This window comes from Martes martes, assembly GCF_963455335.1.
Source record: "Martes martes genome assembly, chromosome: 4".
Taxonomy (NCBI): Eukaryota; Metazoa; Chordata; class Mammalia; order Carnivora; family Mustelidae; genus Martes; species Martes martes.
This window is the reverse complement of record NC_137891.1, coordinates 121,008,317-121,028,875: the sequence shown is the minus strand read 5'-3', so window position 1 is coordinate 121,028,875 and position 20,559 is coordinate 121,008,317. Positions and strand designations below refer to the sequence as shown.

General features: G+C 43.5%; 1 protein-coding gene across 1 annotated transcript in view; it reads right to left on the bottom strand.

Moving 5' to 3' along the window:
- Window positions 1-20,559, bottom strand: part of MCOLN2 (mucolipin TRP cation channel 2) — a 54,346-nt gene that overhangs the window by 11,040 nt on the left and 22,747 nt on the right. The window contains exons 3-11 of the mRNA XM_080802106.1: window positions 19,363-19,536; window positions 17,230-17,383; window positions 13,080-13,155; window positions 12,879-12,975; window positions 10,978-11,077; window positions 4,926-5,038; window positions 3,566-3,715; window positions 2,022-2,123; window positions 1,793-1,915 (exon numbers count right to left, since the gene is read on the bottom strand). Coding sequence (XP_080658232.1) covers window positions 1,793-1,915; window positions 2,022-2,123; window positions 3,566-3,715; window positions 4,926-5,038; window positions 10,978-11,077; window positions 12,879-12,975; window positions 13,080-13,155; window positions 17,230-17,383; window positions 19,363-19,536 — 1,089 coding nt within the window. The remainder of the gene's footprint in view (window positions 1-1,792; window positions 1,916-2,021; window positions 2,124-3,565; window positions 3,716-4,925; window positions 5,039-10,977; window positions 11,078-12,878; window positions 12,976-13,079; window positions 13,156-17,229; window positions 17,384-19,362; window positions 19,537-20,559) is intronic.

Below are 20,559 nucleotides of genomic sequence, written 5' to 3'. Positions count from 1 at the left end.
TAGCAAGAGGTAGAGAACTTGGGCACTATATCTATTAGCATATAATGCTCGAGAATGGCAGCTCTCTTAGTAAAATGCAAGCAACATTATCTGATCACCTTCCAGAATAATGGTAGGGTAGGGGAGACGGAGGGCAAAGGAGACAGAAGCACTCAACCTGAGGCCTCGGAGCCAGTGAAGTGAAGAAGCAAGTCACAGGCTCACAGTGTTCATTCCACACGGTGCAACACTGCCCTCTAGTGACAAAAATGTGAACAAGCATTCAGAGCGGGAAGCAGGCAAGGAAGAAAAATGTAAATTTTCCTAGGCACTAAGGGTAAGTTCTCCAGATCAGAGAGATTATATCAAAGCACAGTTTTTACTCATGAGCCACCTTTAAAGCAGTGGCATGGAAATGGAAGAGCAATAAGATTATCGAGATTTACTATTAACCCAGGGCTTGTCACTTTGTTAATTATACGGTTGCTCAAATAGTAAAAACAGTCATTCTCTTTGGACATGTTAAATGTAACACTTACAGAAGAGAAAACCTGCCTGTGTGTCAAGGTACTAGGATTTATTTTAGTATGAGAACACAGAAAGCTGGAACCTTGTAGACTACTCAGTTTTTTTGAGTATTTGCAAACGAGATTTGATACTATGTTTTGTTTAGTGCAACCATCAAGCTCAAAACTTAAGGGTGAGCTGTTCTATAAGCTTCGACACCACCCTTTGCGTGTTTACCTCTTTTCTCCTTGCAGAGAACCTAAGGCAAGCCCAGTCCCTAGGCTGCAGAGATTAAATAAGAGCCATGCTTAGCATAGTACCCAACATATGGGCATCTGGTAACCGTGGTTACCAGTTATCATTGGTCATTGTGTTGTTTCTGTTGCTCCAGCTGCCTGAGGCCCATGGAAGAAAACGATAAGATGTAGTAATTCCTTTCACTTTTTTTTGGTTTGAAAGCAAGGCCTACAGAATTTCATTTCCCGAGGCATCTATCAGTCAAATTTATCATTTTAAAACTAGAACATCTGGGGGCACCTGGGTGGCTCAGTGGGTTAAAACCTCTGCCTTCGGCTCAGGTCATGATCCCAGGGTCCTAGGACAGAGCCCCGCATTGGGCTCTCTGCTCCGCAGGGAGCCTGCTTCCCCCTCTCTCTCTGCCTGCCTCTCTGCCTATTTGTGATCTCTGTCTGTCAAATAAATAAGTAAAATCTTAAAAAAAAAAAAAAACTAGAAAATCTGAATATAACTTTGATGTCCCTGAGATGCGAAGCCCAAGGATAGTCTAGAATTCAGATACTGATCTTTAATAAGGCACGAAGAAGACACTGTAATCAAAACCACCTGCAAAGACGTGTGTTATCATTGTAATCCTAGAACTAATATGGTCCTTTTGGGCAGTCTTTGTCTACCTTCATTCTCTCAATTAATGTGGATGAGAACCCTAATACTGTAGGTGAGAAGACTACCGTAATAATTTTCCTTATTTAATTTTCATTTTCAATACAGCGATCTCGTGTCCAAACAGTCCTCAGCTGGGGATCGGCTGGGTTACTATGCACGCCCCCTGAAGCCGGTCCCTAACAACTAGGAAATGTATCCTCTCATTACAGCTCTACAGTTCTTGTTTCGATATCCCGAAGTCACTGCAATGTCCTGAAAAGGCAAAGAAAACCGATGCGATCATATGTCTTACTGACTTCGAGGGTACCTGCTGGTGCTAAGTGGGAAGCAGGGCAGCATGGGGAACCCTCCTGGAAGGCCTCTGAGTGCCTAACGTGCAGCAGGAAGAATCGGGGCTACGCACCTTGTCGTGATACGGTCCTAAGACAATCCAGCCACAGAACGTGTAGCCCAGGTAGATCATACCAGCGCAAGCGCAGAAGCGAAGAACTTTGGGCAGTGAGGCCTGCATTGTTAAAATGAGCACCTGAAATAAAAATCAACAGAATGAGGGGAATTAAACAGTGGCTTACCAGGACCCAGTGAAGAAATGAGTCTCAGTCCCCATGCCCTACCCAAGGCCACCTGCTTACGTTATATGCTTGGAAGTACCCCAGGTATCTGATGACGCCAACCCAGACAAAAAGCGTAGACGTCCCGAGCAAAATGCTGCACAGATCGTAATTTGTGAGGTTCTAAGGTATGAAAAAAAAATATACGTGAGCAAGACATTCCACTCCACTTAGCTTGGTAATCTCACTTTAAATCGAAAAGAATGGTCTTGGAAAAGAATGGACTGCCTGCCTCTCTCAGGTGACACCAAGCGCTGTACACTGAAGGAAAAAAGAGCCCAGTTCCAAATGTGTCTCTCATTTCCTCTCTGTATTTGAATTGGTTGAATTGAGTTTCTGTTCAAACAATATCCTGAAAGAGAAATTGCCTTGACTACTGACCCAGGCATTAAAGAATATAAGGTGATAGTGCTTGGTAAATACCAAACAATACCACTTGGCTATTTTTGAAGGAAAGCTCCAACACGATTTGCTAACCCAATGCCTGCTCTTGAGGACTTCTAGGTCTCCCTGAGGAGACAAACACACAAAAGTACAGCTCTAACTTAATACGGTAAGTGCGACGAGAGCCACAAGGCGCGGCGTGTCACAATCGCTTTCCATGGTGTGACTCCAGAATGGAGCTGGGCCTGGAGGACAGGTTGGGGGGTGGGGGCACTGTAGGTCAACGGACAAAGGCGAACAAAGACCCAAGGCCAAGGGTGGGCAGGACGTCCTGGAGAGGAATACTGATGGGTTCAGGAGAGCTAGGACAGGAAAGGAAGCCGAGCAAGAGAATGAGGACCCCAGAGGCCACGCTGAAGGGAGGCCACTGCATCTCAGTGGGGGCCCTGTGAGGCAGAGGGTTTCGATACTTTGAGAAAAATAAGTCTGACAGTGGTGTGGATGGGTCTGAGGCATGGAAGGTGGAAGGCAGGAAAGCCAGTGATGGGACTGTTGTAGCATCCAGGCCAGAAAGGAAGATAACCTGAAGGGAGCCAGAGTAGTCAGAGTGGAGAGGAGGGAGGCACGGTAGGTGGTCAGGAGGTAAAGGGGGTGAGACCTGCTGGCTGGCAGCATACAGGGGTAAAGAGCCGGATGGGGAAGGAGGCAAGATGGAGTCATGAGATCAAATCAACTAACAACCACAAGAGAGCATCAGGTGCTTGGTGGTCACTCAACACTCCTACCCTCACTCCCCTCCCAGAGCACCCATCTGTCCTAGAGGGTCACTACTGGCTCCTGACATGATTGGTCCATGGGCAAGCTGCTTCTTCTGCAACTTAAAAAAAAAAAAAAAAAAGAAGCCCACCCACACTGCCAAGCTTCTCAGACTTCAGTTCCTATTCTGAAGGTGCTGCTGAGTCTCTGGGGGAGACTTGTAGGAATGGTACCTTCCACAGAACAACGGCTTTCCTATGTTCCCTTGATGAGGAATGAAGTCAGAGGAAGGTTCGGTTATATGGATGTGAAAAAAGAGAAAACATGAGACTCAGATAGTCTCCATAAGTATTTTATATCTCAAAGCGCCTGGGGTCACCCAGAAGGATGGAAAGAATAGAAGATTAAAATGCGTTGCCCCTCACCTTTGCTTTAATTTCCATTTTTAATATGGATCCAATTACTGTCATTAGGTCGCTGATAATCACCAGAATATACCATCCATTGACGAACTCCCACTGGTCGGCGTCACACACTCGTCGCTTGTACTTCTCCAGGAAGAAATCTAGAAATCTCTGTGGCAAACATTTTAAAAAACATTTCTCATAAACCACACTGCCCTCTGGAAGGAGAAGACAGGTGCAAAACAGTGCTCTTGCCTGTAAAGTGGTGTGGCGTTACCTTTCCCAACTGGATGGAGCCACTTCAAGGGTGGCGGTTATGGCCCGCACTTTCTCCCATAACCTACCGAAGCTGTAAGTCAGCATTCCAGTACCTGCTAAGTTAACTCACACATCAAAGAGTTATGCTCTAACGCCAAGAGACTCCTGTCATAATAGATAACACTCAGGATATTCCCAAAATTTTACCTGTTACCAACTCATTCATTCTGACAACCCCATGAATCAGGCCTATCTCCAGAAGAGGGAACTGAGGCACAGAAAGGCTAGGCCACGGTCTGGATGCAGCAGCCTGGCTCTAGAATGTGTGCTCCTGATGGTGGAAGTCAGTATGACTCCCAATGGTGGCCCCTAACTCTGGCAGACCCAGGGCCCTGACCTTGGATTCAGAATGTCAAGAGGCTTGGGGGACAGGCAGGAGAAGTGGATATTTACAATATAAGTCAACAAAGGTCAAGAATAAGAAAACTAGAGTGTAGACTATTTTCTTGCTCCAAATGGTATCCACAACAGATGACTTCCTTTTTCCCCTGACCCCAGTCTGCTTTTAATCACATGCCACAAACCAGAATAAGATTTGTGGGAAGCTGAAGTATACATTCTAGAGAACTCGGAGGGTAAAAAGGTAAAATGAAACTCAGGAGAGAATTTTAAAACTATTTATAAAAATAGAATAAAGTATTTTATGCTTCATTATAACCCATTTGCCATGCCTCCCTGTCAAAATGAACTCTGAGTTAAAGACAAAAGATGAAACCCACACACGCTATTACTCTTGTTTTTAAGACCGCTCCTGAATTTAAAAGGGTCTCTCATTTATTCTGGAAACATTCAAAAGCTTGAGAGTTCACCACTGTGCACTTGTACCTAGTAGCTCAGTTTTAAGTGGATAATTATCTGATCCCACCCAACATGTCAGGAGCCCTTAACTCACCCTCCACACCTCAGGTTGATTAATGCTTTGTAGCAGGGGCAATCATTCAAAGGAATCCAATCTAGTTGAGAGCTCCAGAAAGGGCAGGATAACCCAACCTCAAGGGTCCACTGTCTGGACAAACAGGGCGGAGGCCAAGAAGGGAGAGAGAACACTTGAACACACGCTTACCTTGCGTAACCTGAGAGCTAGAACAATGGATCTTGTGCACAGAATAAGAGACGCCAAGCAAATCACAATGACAAATGCATCAAACACCAGGACATACTGAGTATTTTTCTGAACTGAAGAACAAAAATAGAATTCAAATGTCAAATTCATGTTACCTGGGAATAATTTCCAAACAGAATGGCAGTCTGAAGAGAAGTTCAAATGATAAATGCTTGAACATCAGAAACAAATCACACTGCATTCATTCAGAAGTCTTTACATAAGGTAAAACATTCCCTGATGTTAAGAACTGTACATTTAAAAACATATAAACTCTCTGCTACATGTACTAAAAATATTTTCTAAGGGCTAGAACTCAACAGAAGGTGGTCCATTTGGGCTCTATTCAAAAGAGGCAAAAAGGACATACTCGAGTTCTTTTTCATAAAAGCACGAACACCAAGTTCTCCATCGATGAGAGAACAATTTATTTTTTTTAAAGATTTTATTTATTTGACAGACAGAGATCACAAGTAGGCGGGGGGAGGGGTGGTGGCACAAGGGAAGCAGGCTCCCTGCCGAGCAGAAAGCAGGATGCAGGGCTCTATCCCAGGACCCTGAGATCATGACCTGAGCCAAAGGCAGAGGCTTTAACCCATTGAGCCACCCAGGTGCCCGTGAGGGAACAATTTAAAACACCACTCCTCAGAATCCGTTTCTGCTTCTCAACCTTACTGTGTACCTGACTAGTAAATAGAGCCAATCCAATAAGCTGCTTCTGCACATGGGGCAAAGAGCCCCTTGGAATGGAAGTAAGAACAATAGTGATCACATTTTGTGGTGGAATTCACCGTAGCACAGGGGAGTATACTGGAGAAAGATGCACCTGGAACCCCAGCTCCTCTGAGACCTGATGGTAGCATTCCCAACGCCTGGTCCCCTGCCCATTCCTGCAGCTTCAGCACCTGCCACTCCTCTCTCCCCACCTTCTCGACCTTGAGGCCACATGGTTGTTCCTCTGTCCCAGCTCCTATCAGGTTTCCTTTCTCTCTTGCCTCAGGGACTTTGCAAGGGCTGATCCCTCCGCCTGGAGCAGGGCCCTTCCCACCCCTCAAGTTAAATACTTCTTTTTCAGCCTTGGGTTTCAGATGAAGTATTTTCCTCCTCAGAAGAGAATTCCCTAGATTCCATCGGTATCAGCCCCCTCCTATACTCTTTCAGAGCACTGTGCACAACTACACACACCCACAGCTCTGTTGATCCCTCTCTGTTCCATGGCCACTGCCTCTGTGGCACATGAAGGGGCACAGAGACAGGGCAGAACAGGGAAGACAGTCTCGGAGCCTAATGAGCCTAGGTCTGAATCTCAGGTCTGCACTCAGAAGCTGTGAAGCTTTGGGGAAGTTGCCTCCGATGTCTCAACCCGCCGCCCCCCCCCACAAAAAAAAGAGTAGGGGAAAAAAAAACCCTCCACCACAGGGCAGTTGTGAGGATGAAATAAGTTCATAGATGAAAGCCCCTAGAACAGCCCCAGGGAAAGAACAGCATTTCCAGTGCTTCCTACCGGATATTGCTCGTCGGTCTATCTTCCCCATGAAATGACTGACCCTAGGAAGCAGGGAATGTATGTATTTGTTCAACACTACGGTGTCTGTGTTTTCCCGATGCTTCAGAATGCTTACAGAGGAATCCAGAGCCTCTGGAACATGAGAAAACTACTGAATAACCCAAGTTAGAACCCGTGAAGGTCTGAGCTCGTTACATGCAGAGGGAGAGAAGGCACAGAGCTGTGAGAGACCAAGGTCTCCAGAGGGACCTAAGCAGTAAGAGAAAAGGGCCATCCAAGAACGACTCCCGATTTTCTGTCTTGAGTGAACTGAGCTCAGTCTAGATGTTCACGACAAGAGAGGACGAGTTGGTGGCAGTTAAAGCCATGGGTGTGGACACGGCCACTGAGACCACAGAGGGGAACAGGGACTAGGAAGGACGGGAGGAGGGGCCACAATGTGGGGAATTGTGGGAGGAGCTGAGCTTATTAGGAAGTAGACTGAGAAGGGCCAAGGGAGAAGAGAAAGGCACTGAGGACGGGTGACCTTCAGCAGGGGCACTTGGGGGGTGGGGGGGTTTATAGAGCGGAGCACTCTACAAAAAAGGCCTTTAACAAAAAGACCGAGTGTCCATGGATTTAATACCTCCAGGGCGTGAGCAACAGTGGCCAGTCAGTCTGAGGGCAAAGCAGCTCATCCTGTGGGTTATGAGCAGAGCCAGCTAGTAAATGTAGTTCACTGAGCGAATTACTGAGCCTTGCGAGGTTTTAGATGCCTCCAGTACAAAACAGCCTACTGTACCTTCTTCATGGGCTGTCCCATGAAGGTGAAATAATCCACGTCAAGTGCTTGTTGGAACAGCACCTAGCACCTAGCACTTACATTTACTTATGGCTGTTTTATAACTATGAAGTTTTAGTTATCTTGAGATATCATCTGATGGGTAGGTAACAACATAGTGTAACCAGAACGCAAGACTTTCTTTCTTTCCTTCCTATCTATTTATCTACCTATGTCTGTCTGTCTGTCTGCGTGCCTGCCTGTCAGAGCCATGGGATGGGACAGAGGGAATAGGTACAGTGTTTGGGGAGACGGGTCTGAAAACCTTATGAAACACAAGGACAACATCTAGTACTTTCCTTGCTGGCATATAACCAGAACAAAATCTCCATGATTACTTGTATTGGGTCTTATTTACAAATGGGGAAATGAAGGCCCATATCTAGAAGGATAAACCACCCACCCTAAGAGACAAACCAGTCTCATATTCAGGCTTTGTTCTTCCTCTTATTGTTGTCATATTAGCTTCAGACATCTTTTTATTTTTTTTTTCTTTAATTCTAGTTATTTAGCATACTGTGTAATATTAGTTTCAGGTGTACGACATAGTTATACAACACCCACCTGGGTGGCACAGTCGGTTAAGTGTCTGACTCTCAGTTTGTCCAAATCTTGGTTTCAACTCAGGTCATGAACACAGGGTCATGAGATCGATCCCTGTGTTGGGCTCCACACTCAGCATGGAGTCTGCTTAGGACTCTCTCCTTCTTCCTCTGCCCCTCCCCGCTGCTCTGTCTCTCAAATAATCTTAAAAAATAAAAATTTTTTTAAAAAGAGCCCGTTTCCTGGTTTGTCTGTCTCTCTCTCTCTCATATTCTGTTTTAATTTTATCTATTGAAAAGACTAGTTGGTGTGCTAAAAAAACAAATTTTATGAACGTTGCAGTTGCTTTGTTACTTCATTGAATCTATATTCCTGCCACAGGAACATTTCTTAAATTTTGGTTATAAAACACTAATCCAGAGAGATGTCCCTGCCAACCTGGGGTTAGGGAAGTCCTACACACCGCCCCTCCTCCTGGAGGTCCTGAGGAGCCCTGCACTAACTGCCACTGTCCACCTGACCCAGGGTTTCCCCTACTTGCTAACCGCTCTTTCCTGTGGCACTTGGGAAATCACCCCTTAGTGGGGGATCTTGCCCACCAGTCCCTACCGTCTTCAGCTCCTCATACCCTCCTCCTTATGTTTATAAAATCCAGTTAAAGTGAAGATGAGTGGCACACTTGGGGATGGGTATTAGAAGCCATAAAAGGCAACATGAGGTTTGTGTGTGAAGATGGACAATTCCCTCATCATTCTTCCTGAGATAACACAGGTAATGACAAGAGGAAGAGAAAAACCTCAGGGTAAGGATATGGACTTGAAGGAACCTCAGAACTTTCTGGAAATAGCACAAAGATCCCACCAGATGTCACCCTTGCCTTTCTCTCACTTCCAGTCCATCCACCAGACAGCTTCCATAGATAGGGGGAAAAAAAAAAATCCACTTCCTAAGCTGGTTTCCAAACTTCAGCTTTTAAGGGTTTCACATCACATCATGTAAAATTCATATTCTCCTAGTGACAGATTCTGGTTACTTAGGACACAGGTCTGGGAGAAACATGCATGTTCCTGTTTCTACTCAGTGGTCAGTGAGGTTTGTGTTTCTCCTCACTGGCCACAGAAGGGAGCCAGAGCTCTTCTCTTCTGAGAACAGGCACCAAAAATTCCCCAACATCCTAGCAGCCCTGTGGGGGTAAAGGAAACCAGGTTCTGGCAACACATTTGACCCACTAACTCTTTCAGTCAGAAAGACTATTCCAAACCACATTTCATGTGTGACAAAGGTTAGCTTTTCTCACATTAAATAACTAAAACTACACTTGGACTTGCCAAATATGCATGTGATCTGTGTGTTTCGGGGGCGGGGGGAGCGGTGTCTCTGCTGGGAAATAGGAACCACTTTCAAACAGAAAGAAACTAAAACTGTCTATGCTGATCAGAGCCTTGAGTCAGTTAATGGAAATAACTAAAACCAAACCTTCAGAATCATTAGGATATATTATATAACCGAACAGCCCCGGGCCACAGACAAATCTAGGTTAAAATAAATCTAAAATAGTTTAAAAACCACAGGTATTTTACATTTTATTTGGTTCTAATAATCTGATCAAAGGCAAATTCACTTCAACAAAACTGGTAAATTAAAAAATACTGACATGGAACACCTGGGTGGCTCAGCCCATTAAGGTCTGCCTTTGGCTCGGGTCATGACTGCAGGGTCCTGGATAGAGTCCCACATCAGGCTCCTTGCTCAGCGGGGAGTCTGCTTCTCCCTCTGCCTGCTGCTCTCCCTGCTTGTGCTCACTCTCTCTTTCTCTGATTCAAAAAAAAAAAAAAAAATTTTTTTTAAACTTTTTTTAAATGTAAAAGATACTGACAATCTGGGGCAGAGTGGCTCAGTCAGGTAGCTCTTGATTTCCACTCAGGTCCTGATCTCAGGGTTGAGGGATCGAGCCCTGCTCTGTGGGTCAGCCGGGAGTCTGCCTGAGACTCTCTCTCTCTCCTTCTGCCCCTCCCACCCACTCACTCATGCTTTCTCCCTCTCTCTCTTCTAAATAATAAATAAGTCTTTAGGGACGCCTGGGTGGCTCAGTTGGTTAAGCGGCTGCCTTCGGCTCAGGTCATGATCCCAGCGTCCTGGGATCGAGTCCCACATCGGGCTCCTTGCTCGGCGGGGAGCCTGCTTCTCCCTCTGCCTCTGCCTGCCACTCTGTCTGCCTGTGCTCGCTCGCTCTCTCTCTCTAACAAATAAATAAATTTAAAAAAAAAAATAAATAAATAAATAATAAATAAGTCTTTAAAAAAAAAATACTGACTTCTGAAACTAGTAATACATTATGTTAATTCATTAGATTTAAATGAAAAAAAAAAAAACAACCTGACTATCCATTATTAACCCCATCACAACCCCCTCATTAAGGAGTTCCACATAACCCATTTTAACCTGTGGATGGAGAGGTGTTTTCTGAGTAACAACTGAGTAAACCACTCAGTGTTTGTACAGGCTGCTCTCTGACCTCTGAGGTTTTGATCTCTGTCCATTGTCAAACGCTCAGCTCAAAGCGAAAAACCACTGCTGGTTGTTATTCCTCACTCTGCCCCAAAGTTAACCATTGCTTCTTTACTCCTCATCCCTTTCTAACTCCACCACTTAGATTTCGCAGGCATGTCAACCTCTCTCCCTGAGGCATTTCCTTTCTTTTTCTATAGTGCCTAGCAATTACTATGTGCCAACTCGTGGTTTTGGTGCTTTCCTTGATGCAATTCATTTAATACTCAAAATCCTGGAAGCTAGGTACTATCATCACCCTCCTTTTATAGAGAAAGGTACTGAGAAATAGAGAGGTTAAGTAATTTGTTCAAGATCACAGGCATAGTGACTAGAACCAACACCCAGACCCAGGCAGTCTGGCTCCAGAAACTGGTCCTAAGGACTGGGGACACGGCCTCTCCTAAGGCGTGTGCAGTCAACACCTGCTGAAACGGAACAAAGAGGCAAAGCTCTAGGACAGACCGCATAGGACTGAATGCTCAAGAGTTTCCTGGAGCTCTTTCTTCCCATCACCACTTAAATAGCCCCAATCCCAAAATAATGTGTTAAAAATCATCCGTGATCCATAATGAGCAAGCAGGTGACATACTTACTAGAACCAGATATGTTCAAGTCTTTACATTCTTCGATTTTAGCCTCACTGTCAAAATAGATCTTGATCTTGCCACTGTGAGCTTTATTGTCAAAGGTGATCTGGAGACACAAATGCACGGCAAGGTTACCGCCCAGCAGAAAGTACAGCCCACCAGAGCAACTCCGCTTCAAATATCACTGGCCTTCACACAGTACACTGATTCCAGAATAATTATACTGATGAAAATGCCCTCGTCATAGGATTCCTTCCCACGTTTCTGTTACTAATGAAGAAATAGGGCCCACAAGGTGACCACGTGCAGTTCTAATGAATCACGTTTGGGTTCAGAGAAACCCGAGAGCGTAACAACTAACCAATCCTCAGAACAAAACCAAGGTTCACCAGTCTTTGACAAGAGAATACACTGATCTCATTTACTATACCGACTGGAATTTAAAAGCATTTGCTTCAACTTAGTCCTTTGGGAATGGAATGCTAGGTCTTCCGGAAATTATTTTTCTGTTTGCTTCAAATGCTGTAACACTTTCAGAAGTGACAAAGATAGCTCCCAGGCTGCAGGCTGAATTTAAGATTTCCAAACAGCCTCAACTTTCCACTTACGTTTCAGTCGTGTTGTTTACAAGTGGAAGTGCAGAAGATCTTAAGGCTTGAAAGCAGTATTTGGGGGGCTTTCCCAGGGAAGAACAAGGCTGTGCGTGCGCCAGGGTTAGGAGGGGTGTCCTCACAGGCCACAGGCCCTGAAGTGGGGCCCGCAGGCCTAATTCTCAAGCCTCTGGTTTGGTTGGAGGGATATTCTTGGATTACATGGAGTGTGGCTCATGGGGGGAGATGCTGGGGCACCCGTGGATTTCATTACAGGTCCCCTACACATGCAGCTCTATAAGCTTTCTGCCTGTGAGTACTGGGGGATTTTGCAATGTGTTCTGTAATTTGTAGGGCGCCCCAGGGAGGTTAATCATACTCTTCTGTGCCAGAGACATTCTTCCTCACCACATGTCAAGATTTAGAATTACTTTTATTTCTTTGTGTACGTGTTTTCCAGGCGAGTTCTTCCACTAGGCTATAAGTTTCCTGAGGGCCACTGCACCCCAACAGTATGGCCGTGTCTGGTGCGTAGGGGGGACTCATTCCATACTGACTGGCTGTTGTTGAACAGAGCACTCCTCTGAGTTGCTAAAGGGTGGTCACAGACAACTGTCAGCTTAGCGTTTGGTTTCGTCCCTCCATAAACGGGAGGGTGAGAGGGAGGGTAAGAGGGAAAGTCCAAGGAATGAGAGGACCAGTTACTGTCCCCACAGAAGTGTACACTTTCCTCTAGTGCACGTGCCTCCCCTCAAAATAAAAGAAGCAACAACTAATCCTTTGCAGACTGGCCCTCAGATCAAGTGGGGAGAGGGAGCACTTTCTGCCGGGAGGTTTGAAAACATTTGCTATAACAGTTGCAAAGACCTTCCTCTGAATGTAGGAGAAACATCAGAGACACTTAAAACACTTGTCATCAACTTTTTTTTCCCTAATGTATTATGGGAGTACTAGGTCAAAGCCAATTTTGAAAATTCCTCTTCCCAGCCCAGAAGTCTGGTTTTAAAAAGTTGGAAAGGGTTTGCTTCGTTTTCCCAAGTAATGATCTCTGGACCAACAATGCTTGGAAGTGTCATTAAGCTGTTTTAAACACAACTGCCCCTAACACATCTCTTAGAGGCTGGTGTGTTTTCCACTTAGCATCTGCAATAGGCGGAAATCTTTGTGCTATTTTGCAACCTTTCTGTTCAGTCTGATGTTTTCTCAAAACCAGAAAATAAAATAAATAAAAAAGAGAAAAGAAAGAAACTTAGGTTTGGCATCTGCAATAGGAGTAGAGAAAAATAATAAAAACCTTCAGTATGACAAGACACTTGCCGTGTTCTGAAAGACGTAACAGTCTGGTAACTCCCGGGAATGAATCGTCTGTAGGTCAATGCCTTTGAGGTGAAAGGAAATTTCAACTTGTAAGAGCCTGAATGAGAAATATTACAAGGTATAAATTGTCACAGTCTTACTATCCTACTCTGTTTTCCCCATCCCTGTCTCCTGGAAAATGAGACTTAAAAACATATTTACCGATAAAATTCCAGTCTGAAGAATGACGAGTTCTTCCAGTCCTGAGGGGACTTGGAGAGGTCTAAGTGAACACAGTCTAGAGCAATGAAACAACAAGAAGGATTGTTTCAGGCGACAATCAAATGCTGAGAGTAGTGGGGCAAGGTGTGCTGAGAAGGAGGACACTTAAAAGTTCCAAAGTATCTTCCCACAAAATCCGTATTCATTGTAACAAGACCTGGAACTTGACAGGGAAGAACCTGGAGATACACCCTAACCACATAATCACAGTTAACATCACCAGTAATGGGATAAAGAGACATCATGAACCTCCCGAAATAATGTATTGTGTGGTATTCTCGCCCCAAATGAATAATCTCAATCAAGTCATAAAGAAATAGAAAAACCCAGGTGAGGAACATTCTACTCTTCTAAAATGTCAAGGTCATTGAAAAAAAAGGGGGGGGGGGGCTAAGGAATTTCATTTTGCTCCAGATTAAAGGAGATTAAAGTGACTTGACAACTAAACGCATTATGTGATCCTGGCCCAGGGAGGTGGCAGGGGGTGGGGGAAGGGCCCATGGCGAGGGTGGGGGAGGGGGGATGGGGGAATGGGCAGGCAGTTTTCTTTTTCTATAAAGAACAGGACAATGGGTGATATGTGAATAGGATTTGGAGATTACAGTACTGTATCCAGGTTCTTTGGTGCTTTTGAGCACTGTATGGTGGTTATATAAGAGAATATTCTTGATTAGGGGAAATGCACATTGAAGTATTTAGAGACATCATTTCTGTACTTTATTCTCATACATTTCAGGAGAAATATTTATACATTGCAAGAATGATAAAACAAATGTGATAAAATGTTAGCCTTTGGAAAATCTAGATGAAAGGTATACCAGGAAATCTTTGTGCTATTTTGCAACCTTTCTGTTAAGTTTGATGCTTTTACAAAACCAAAAAATAAAATAAAATAAAAAAGAGAAAAGAAAGAAACTTAGGTTTTATTCAAGTAAAAGCAAGTTATGAGCTGTAAACTATAAAAGAATAATTCTAAGAGCCTCCCATAAAAAGAGTCTCGTCCTTGGGTAGCTCAACACCTTGGCAGAAAGCAAGGAGGTCTAGAAATGGTGAATGCCTTTCAAGGTCACAAAGCCCTGACACAGAACAGGGGGAAGCCAGCCTGGCTGACTCTTGCCCAGGCTGTTGCTGCCCCTTCATGCTGCCTTTGGAATGGAGAAGTCGGGGCTGCGGCAGTACCCAGGAGGTTCCTAAGAACCTTGGTAGACTTATGGACGATTCTTTTTTTTTTTTTTTAAGATTTTATTTATTTATTTGACAGACAGAGATCACAAGTAGGCAGAGAGGCAGGCAGAGAGAGAGGAGGAAGCAGGCTCCCTGTTGAGCAGAGAGCCCGATGCGGGACTCGATCCCAGGACCCTGGGATCATGACCTGAGCCGAAAGCAGAGGCTTTAACCCACTGAGCCACCCAGGTTCCCATTATGGCCGATTCTTTAAGCATCTTCTCCTGTGGGGCCTGGAGTAGCAAGGACCTCCCATCACTAAACAGGATATGACCTCAGCTTAGCCACCTCGCCTGACTGAACACCAGTTTCGTCAGATGTAAAGTAAAAGCCAAACTGATGATATTTAAGGTCCTTCCACTTCTCACATTCTTATTTGAAGACAAAGTAAAAGAAAATAAAACATGTAAATTGATTTAAGTGGCTGGATTCTGAAAAGGGAAAGAACATGTTCAAAATCTATGTGCCATGTTCTGTGCCAGGTCTCTTTTTCCTGTATTTCACTCGTTCTAAGATATTTCTTTTTTTCACTTTTAAATACCTCTGAAACAGAAGAGCTTTAATATTTATACTTATATTTAACAATATTAATGGCATCTTAGGTTCAGAGAACTATAATAGCATTTGTTAGTTAATTTTATACTTGACGTAAAATTCGCCTTGTAAAAGTCTATTTGGTTATTCAAGTTTTGTAATTGTAAGTATGGAGTTACATTCCTCTAAATGCACATTCAGGACTCTCTGAAGTCTGGCTGATCTTATGTTACAGTCACTGTTAATGAGGACACGAAGCACCTTTTGGCAATAAAATGGAAGCACTGGGTTTTGGGTTTTTATTTAAGGACGGCAAAAGCCTTAAGTAAAACATCAAACCTCCAACAGAAGGAACTGGTATTAGAGTAGCAGCCTCAGCACTCAAAGAATCTTATTTACAGGGAAGAATACTCCAGCAAATGAAATATCAATGCTCTTAGAGATAAAGGGAAGGTAGAGTTTACGTGTTCTTTCAACAACAGAGAAAATGATGAAATGCTTGTAATGTCTCAGGCTGAGAACATGCGGAAAGGAGAACATGAATTCAAAATCTGTGTTACAGAAAATGAAGCACTACTGTATTAAAATGACAGCCATCTGCATGTTGTAAAAACATTTTTAAAAACAGAAATTTATAACAGTCCCCCCAATGAGGCTAAACTGTAAAGCTATAGTTCTAGAAGAATGATATGCCTACAGCATGACTTAAGGGAAACCCTTAGCTTGAAGGGCACATTTCATGATGCAATTAAATAGAGACCCACTGAGGAAGTGGGCATGGAGGGTGACCTCTGCATTTAGCACACCGAAGGATGACTCTTAATAACAAAGATAATGCAAAATTCATGCATAGGTAATCTAGAACAGCTTCTGCTAGTTCACCTACATAAACTATAACACCCCACCAACCCCTATTATCATCACGTGCAGGCTTCCTCCAACATATCTGAGAAAAGAAAGTCTAAGATCCAGTGTCAGGCATTCTAATAGTATTCTTTACATCTTTTCAATAGATACGTCAAAGGGTTCTCTTTGATGAGTTACACTTCCTAAGTTAACTTGCGCATCTCTCTTAAAATAAAGTCAAATTAATAACCAACTTCTCTCCATTTGGTTAAAACTATTCCAGATTCTGATAGAAGGAAAACAAACAAGGACACCACTGCCCAGGGGTCAGGTAATAAATCTTGCTCTCTGGCACTGCCTGACCACTGACAGCCACTGACACTGACTTTGGCCACATTTCTTTAATCGATTTTCCAAGAAAAATCAATTGAGAAAAATGATGTAAGAATCACTGGAAAATAGTTGTAAGCATGTATTTAAGAGGACAAGGGGCACTTCAAGGCTGCTGACCACGGAACCACACTGCAGACACCTAGATGACCTCTCAAAGCACCCTGGGACCCTTGGTCGTGCTGGCTTATGGGCTGCTTCTTTCAGGGTTAAAAGCATGGGACACATTGACTCATGAAGAGATTCTCAGTGGGCAGCCTGTGGAAACAGACTCAGAACCTCTATTTGAGAGATGTGTTCTTTGATTATTTTTACCAAAGCGTCTTAAGATGGGATTATAGGAAGTGCAGTCAAATGAACTGTGCGATGCTCTCTTTTTAATAAAACTATTCCACATTTAAACTGCTCCTAGGACCCCCCACTCCTGAACTGTTAGCTTCTTGAGGAGTCATGAATGATGAATCTTGGTAGTACAGAACCCCAGTACATAAAACAGGAAGTGACTCGGGCATGACAGGCTCTACACCAGAGATTTGTTGAATGAATGGCAAAACCCCCAGAGCCTTAAGTCAACCACTTTGCACTTACATATAATGTGTTTTTAAATTCTTAACAGAGTGGCACAAAATACTTCTACTTGATTAGATATTAACTTTTTGCAAAGCAACCTCCTCAAAGAGAAAATGAGTTGCTAACCCCAATCTATCTTTGTAGAACATTAATGTAGTTAACATATAATTCAAGAGTACCAAGCATTTTAAAATACATTATTTATAAATAGACTTTTTTTTTTTCCAAAAGCCCAATTGTCTTCTCATAAGGGAAAAACCTCAACAAACAGGAAACACCTGTCCATTTACCTCAACCCCCAACAATCTTGAGTTGTACAAGAAGTTCCACAGATGCTCCCCAGTCCTAACTCAGTAGATTCGAAGCTCCCTGAGGCAGAGTCCTTTGCAGGCATATAGTCAAGCCTCAACGAAGTTAGCTGTCACAAAAGCAACATGGGTCCATTTGGGTCATCAGCACATGAGGGGATGTTTGCTCTTTCCACAGAAGACGATAAGGGTATATACTGAAATGATCTGTGTGTTACCTTTTTCAATGTCACTGTCAATATTCAGTGTCTCATTAGAAGGAAACATGGTCCCTTTCTTGTAATGTTGTTTACAGACTTTTAAGCCAATTCTGCTGTCTTCATTTTCTCCATAACCAAGGGTCCCCAAGGATATATTCTTTAGTTGACGATACTGTTAAAAAGTTAAATAAAAATAATATAGGCTTTTAAGGGTTTCATCAGAAGTTACAGCATACGGAATACACTTTTAGCTTTTTAAATCGTTTCTATCAGATCCCTCAACAGAACTCCCCTGTGTAAAATACCACAAGGTAATTTTCTCATGGTTGGGCAGGAAACACACTGCCTCACGGAACTCAGAGCTAATGTAAACATGCTGACAGATGCCCCCCCACCACAGTGACGGCCAAAGCCGGGGTGCTCTGGCCTCACAGCAGAGTACTGTCCCCTGGCGCCAAGCCCCACCTTCCCAAGCCACACTGGCCTCCAGGCGGTTCCTGGAGCTTGCCAGGCACATTCCTGCCTGAGCCTTCGCTGTTCCCCCTGCCTGAAACCCCGTGTTATCTATCTGCGAGGTTCACCCCTTCAGATCTTGAGTCAAAAATTACCATTTTGGCGAAGTCTTCTCTTACCGTCCAATGCAAGTAGCAAACATCCATCCCCACCCAGCACACAGGCTCCAGCAGGCACTGCCCATCTCCTCCCCTGCTTTATTTCACAGCACTATCACTTTCTGACACATCACTGAAGACCCAAGCCATCTACTCCCCACAGCTCACATTAGCACAACTGGCCTTGGCTTATATGAACTTACAGGGGCTCTCATCAAATGACTTTACCATTCGCCAGCCTGTACTAAGAGGGTTAAGTGGGCTTTCCTAGCTCCCACCTTTCATTAACATGACTTTACTATTCTGGGGAACATTTTTTTATTTTTTTGAGAGGGGGAGGGTGTGGAATCTTAAGCAGGCTCCACGCCCACGCCCACCCATGGCAGTGGAGCCCAACTGGGCTTGAGCTCAGGACCCTAAGATGAGATCACCTGCAGAGAAATCAAGAGCTGGACATTTAACCGACAGAGCCACCCTGGCGCCCCATACCAGAAAAATACTGCCCGGAAACATAAGTTACAAATAAGCCTATTGTTCATTTCAGGAATATCCAAACCAACCCATTTAAGCAGATAATCAGTTTGACGATTGAGTCTAATAAATCCAAGACTTTTTGAAACCATGCCCCTCTCCCCAAAACCCTCGCCTTCTTGTGCCTACCAATCCAAAACTATTACATCCTATCTTTACCCAATTCTAACCGAGCTCTCCTCACACTGAAAGACCCACCCTAGGTCGTCTTCAAAAAGTGTGTTTGGACTTTGCCCTCTTTACCCAAGGTGCTAAGGAGAAGGATGGAGGGAGCGTCTCCCCCACCTCTGTAAGCAATAAGCTCAGTTTTGCTTATCAACGTGTTTTCCTGGTGGTGTTTTCAGGGAGCTAGCACTCGGTGCTATTCATTTCACCTCTCATTTGTCTGGTTCTCTCCTCTACAATGAAGTTCTGTAAGAACAGGACTTTTGACCATTTTATTCATGATGCATTCCCAGTGTCTAGCACAGTATCTCGTGTATTGCAGGCACCCAAATATTTCTTGAATGAATGAGAAAAGAAAAAAGAAGAATAATGATTTCTTGCCCCTAAATGCTTTCTTCAGGCTTATCAATATGGCTTCTCAATACTTGCTTAGATACAACTATATCCTATCCCACTCCATATTCTTAAGATCCAGCTCGGCTTATTAATGCTAAGACACAGATGTTGAGACGCTGGAGTCATAGATTTGGTATCTCCTTCATCAAAACTTCTGAGATTATAAATCCCTTCTCGGCAATTTGAACTTGGGGGAAAGTAAGCTCCCAAAGGTTGTGGGTGTAAAGGGATAAATAAAATACACAAATCTAAAAGAAAAACTTAAATAAGCAAAATCTATCGTGTGGAAATGTAGCTAGAGAAATAGCAATGAACTTTTTTGGACACACAAGGCAAAATTTAAATTAGAATATTTTAATACACGTATAATTTTTTTTTTTTTTTTGCTAAAAACAACCGAGTATCAACATATTCGTAAAGTGTAGGTCATTCACAACAAAACACTTGCCTGACTGAGAGCAAAAAAGATGCTCTCATAGACATCCTCCTGAGTATACACACTGCAACTGTAGTCATCCTCATCCGTGCCAGAATAGCCTTTTAAAAACAAGTGCTTAAAAGCAACAGTGTTCTCTTCTTTGAAAGCAACCACCATCTGGTTACTTAAACCAAAACGAACAAGCTAGAAAAGAAAATCAAATAGGAAGATGTGAATTTTCCATTTACCAGAGCAGGCAAATGCATTCTTATTATCATCAACCCCCGCCTGGAAACCTCAGCCAGGGTTTATTAACTGATTTATGTCCAAATACAAGTCCCCCCAAAGAAAATCCTCATCAAACTCATCAGCAAGTCAAAACAGTGTAATATTAGAGGAAATTACCACTACCAGTGACTGCCAACCCTACTGGTCTTTAATGAAGGAGAAAAAGGAGAAATTCAAATCAGTGAAGTCAGAATCCATTTTTTATATACTTCAGTTTCAAATTAATGGTCTTAAAAACTGATGTACTCCATAAAATAAGTCATTTTTTGTTGATTTAACATTTAGAAATTGCAATTATTTTTTTAAAAATCACTACTATGTTTTATATATAGCTTTTAAGGATGCTTTTTGAAAAGTGAGCTATATGATACTTACTCCAACTAAGAGGTATGAGTTGTCACAGGAATTCAATGATTCCAGCTCTGCAAGAATTTTTTTTAATTTTATTTATTTATTTGACAGTCAGAGATCACAAGTAGGCAGAGAGACAGGCAGAGAGAGAGGGGGAAGCAGGCTCCTTGCTGAGCAGAGAGCCCGATGTGGGGCTCAATCCAAAGACCCTGGGATCATGACCTGAGCCGAAGGCAGAGGCCCAACCCACTGAGCCACCCAGGCGCCCCTCTGTAAGAACTTTTGTATAAGATTTACACCTAGGAGTTCCTGCTCCAAAATCTATAGCATCAAAGCCCCTGAGAGAATTACAGGGCTTGCTTTACCACTCTGAGTTCAAACCCATTTGCTGTCAGTAAGCACCCATCTTATTGTGATAAAACTACTTACTCTCCCTTACACTGTATCCTAGTCCAAGCTCAGGCACCAAGGGCTCCCTTTACCAGGAGGGAATGTATTCTTCCTGCCCATCTTGGAAATCAGTAAGTGGGGAAAATTAGCAGGCACTAAATGTGTACCAAAAAAAACGAGGAAACTATACACACACCA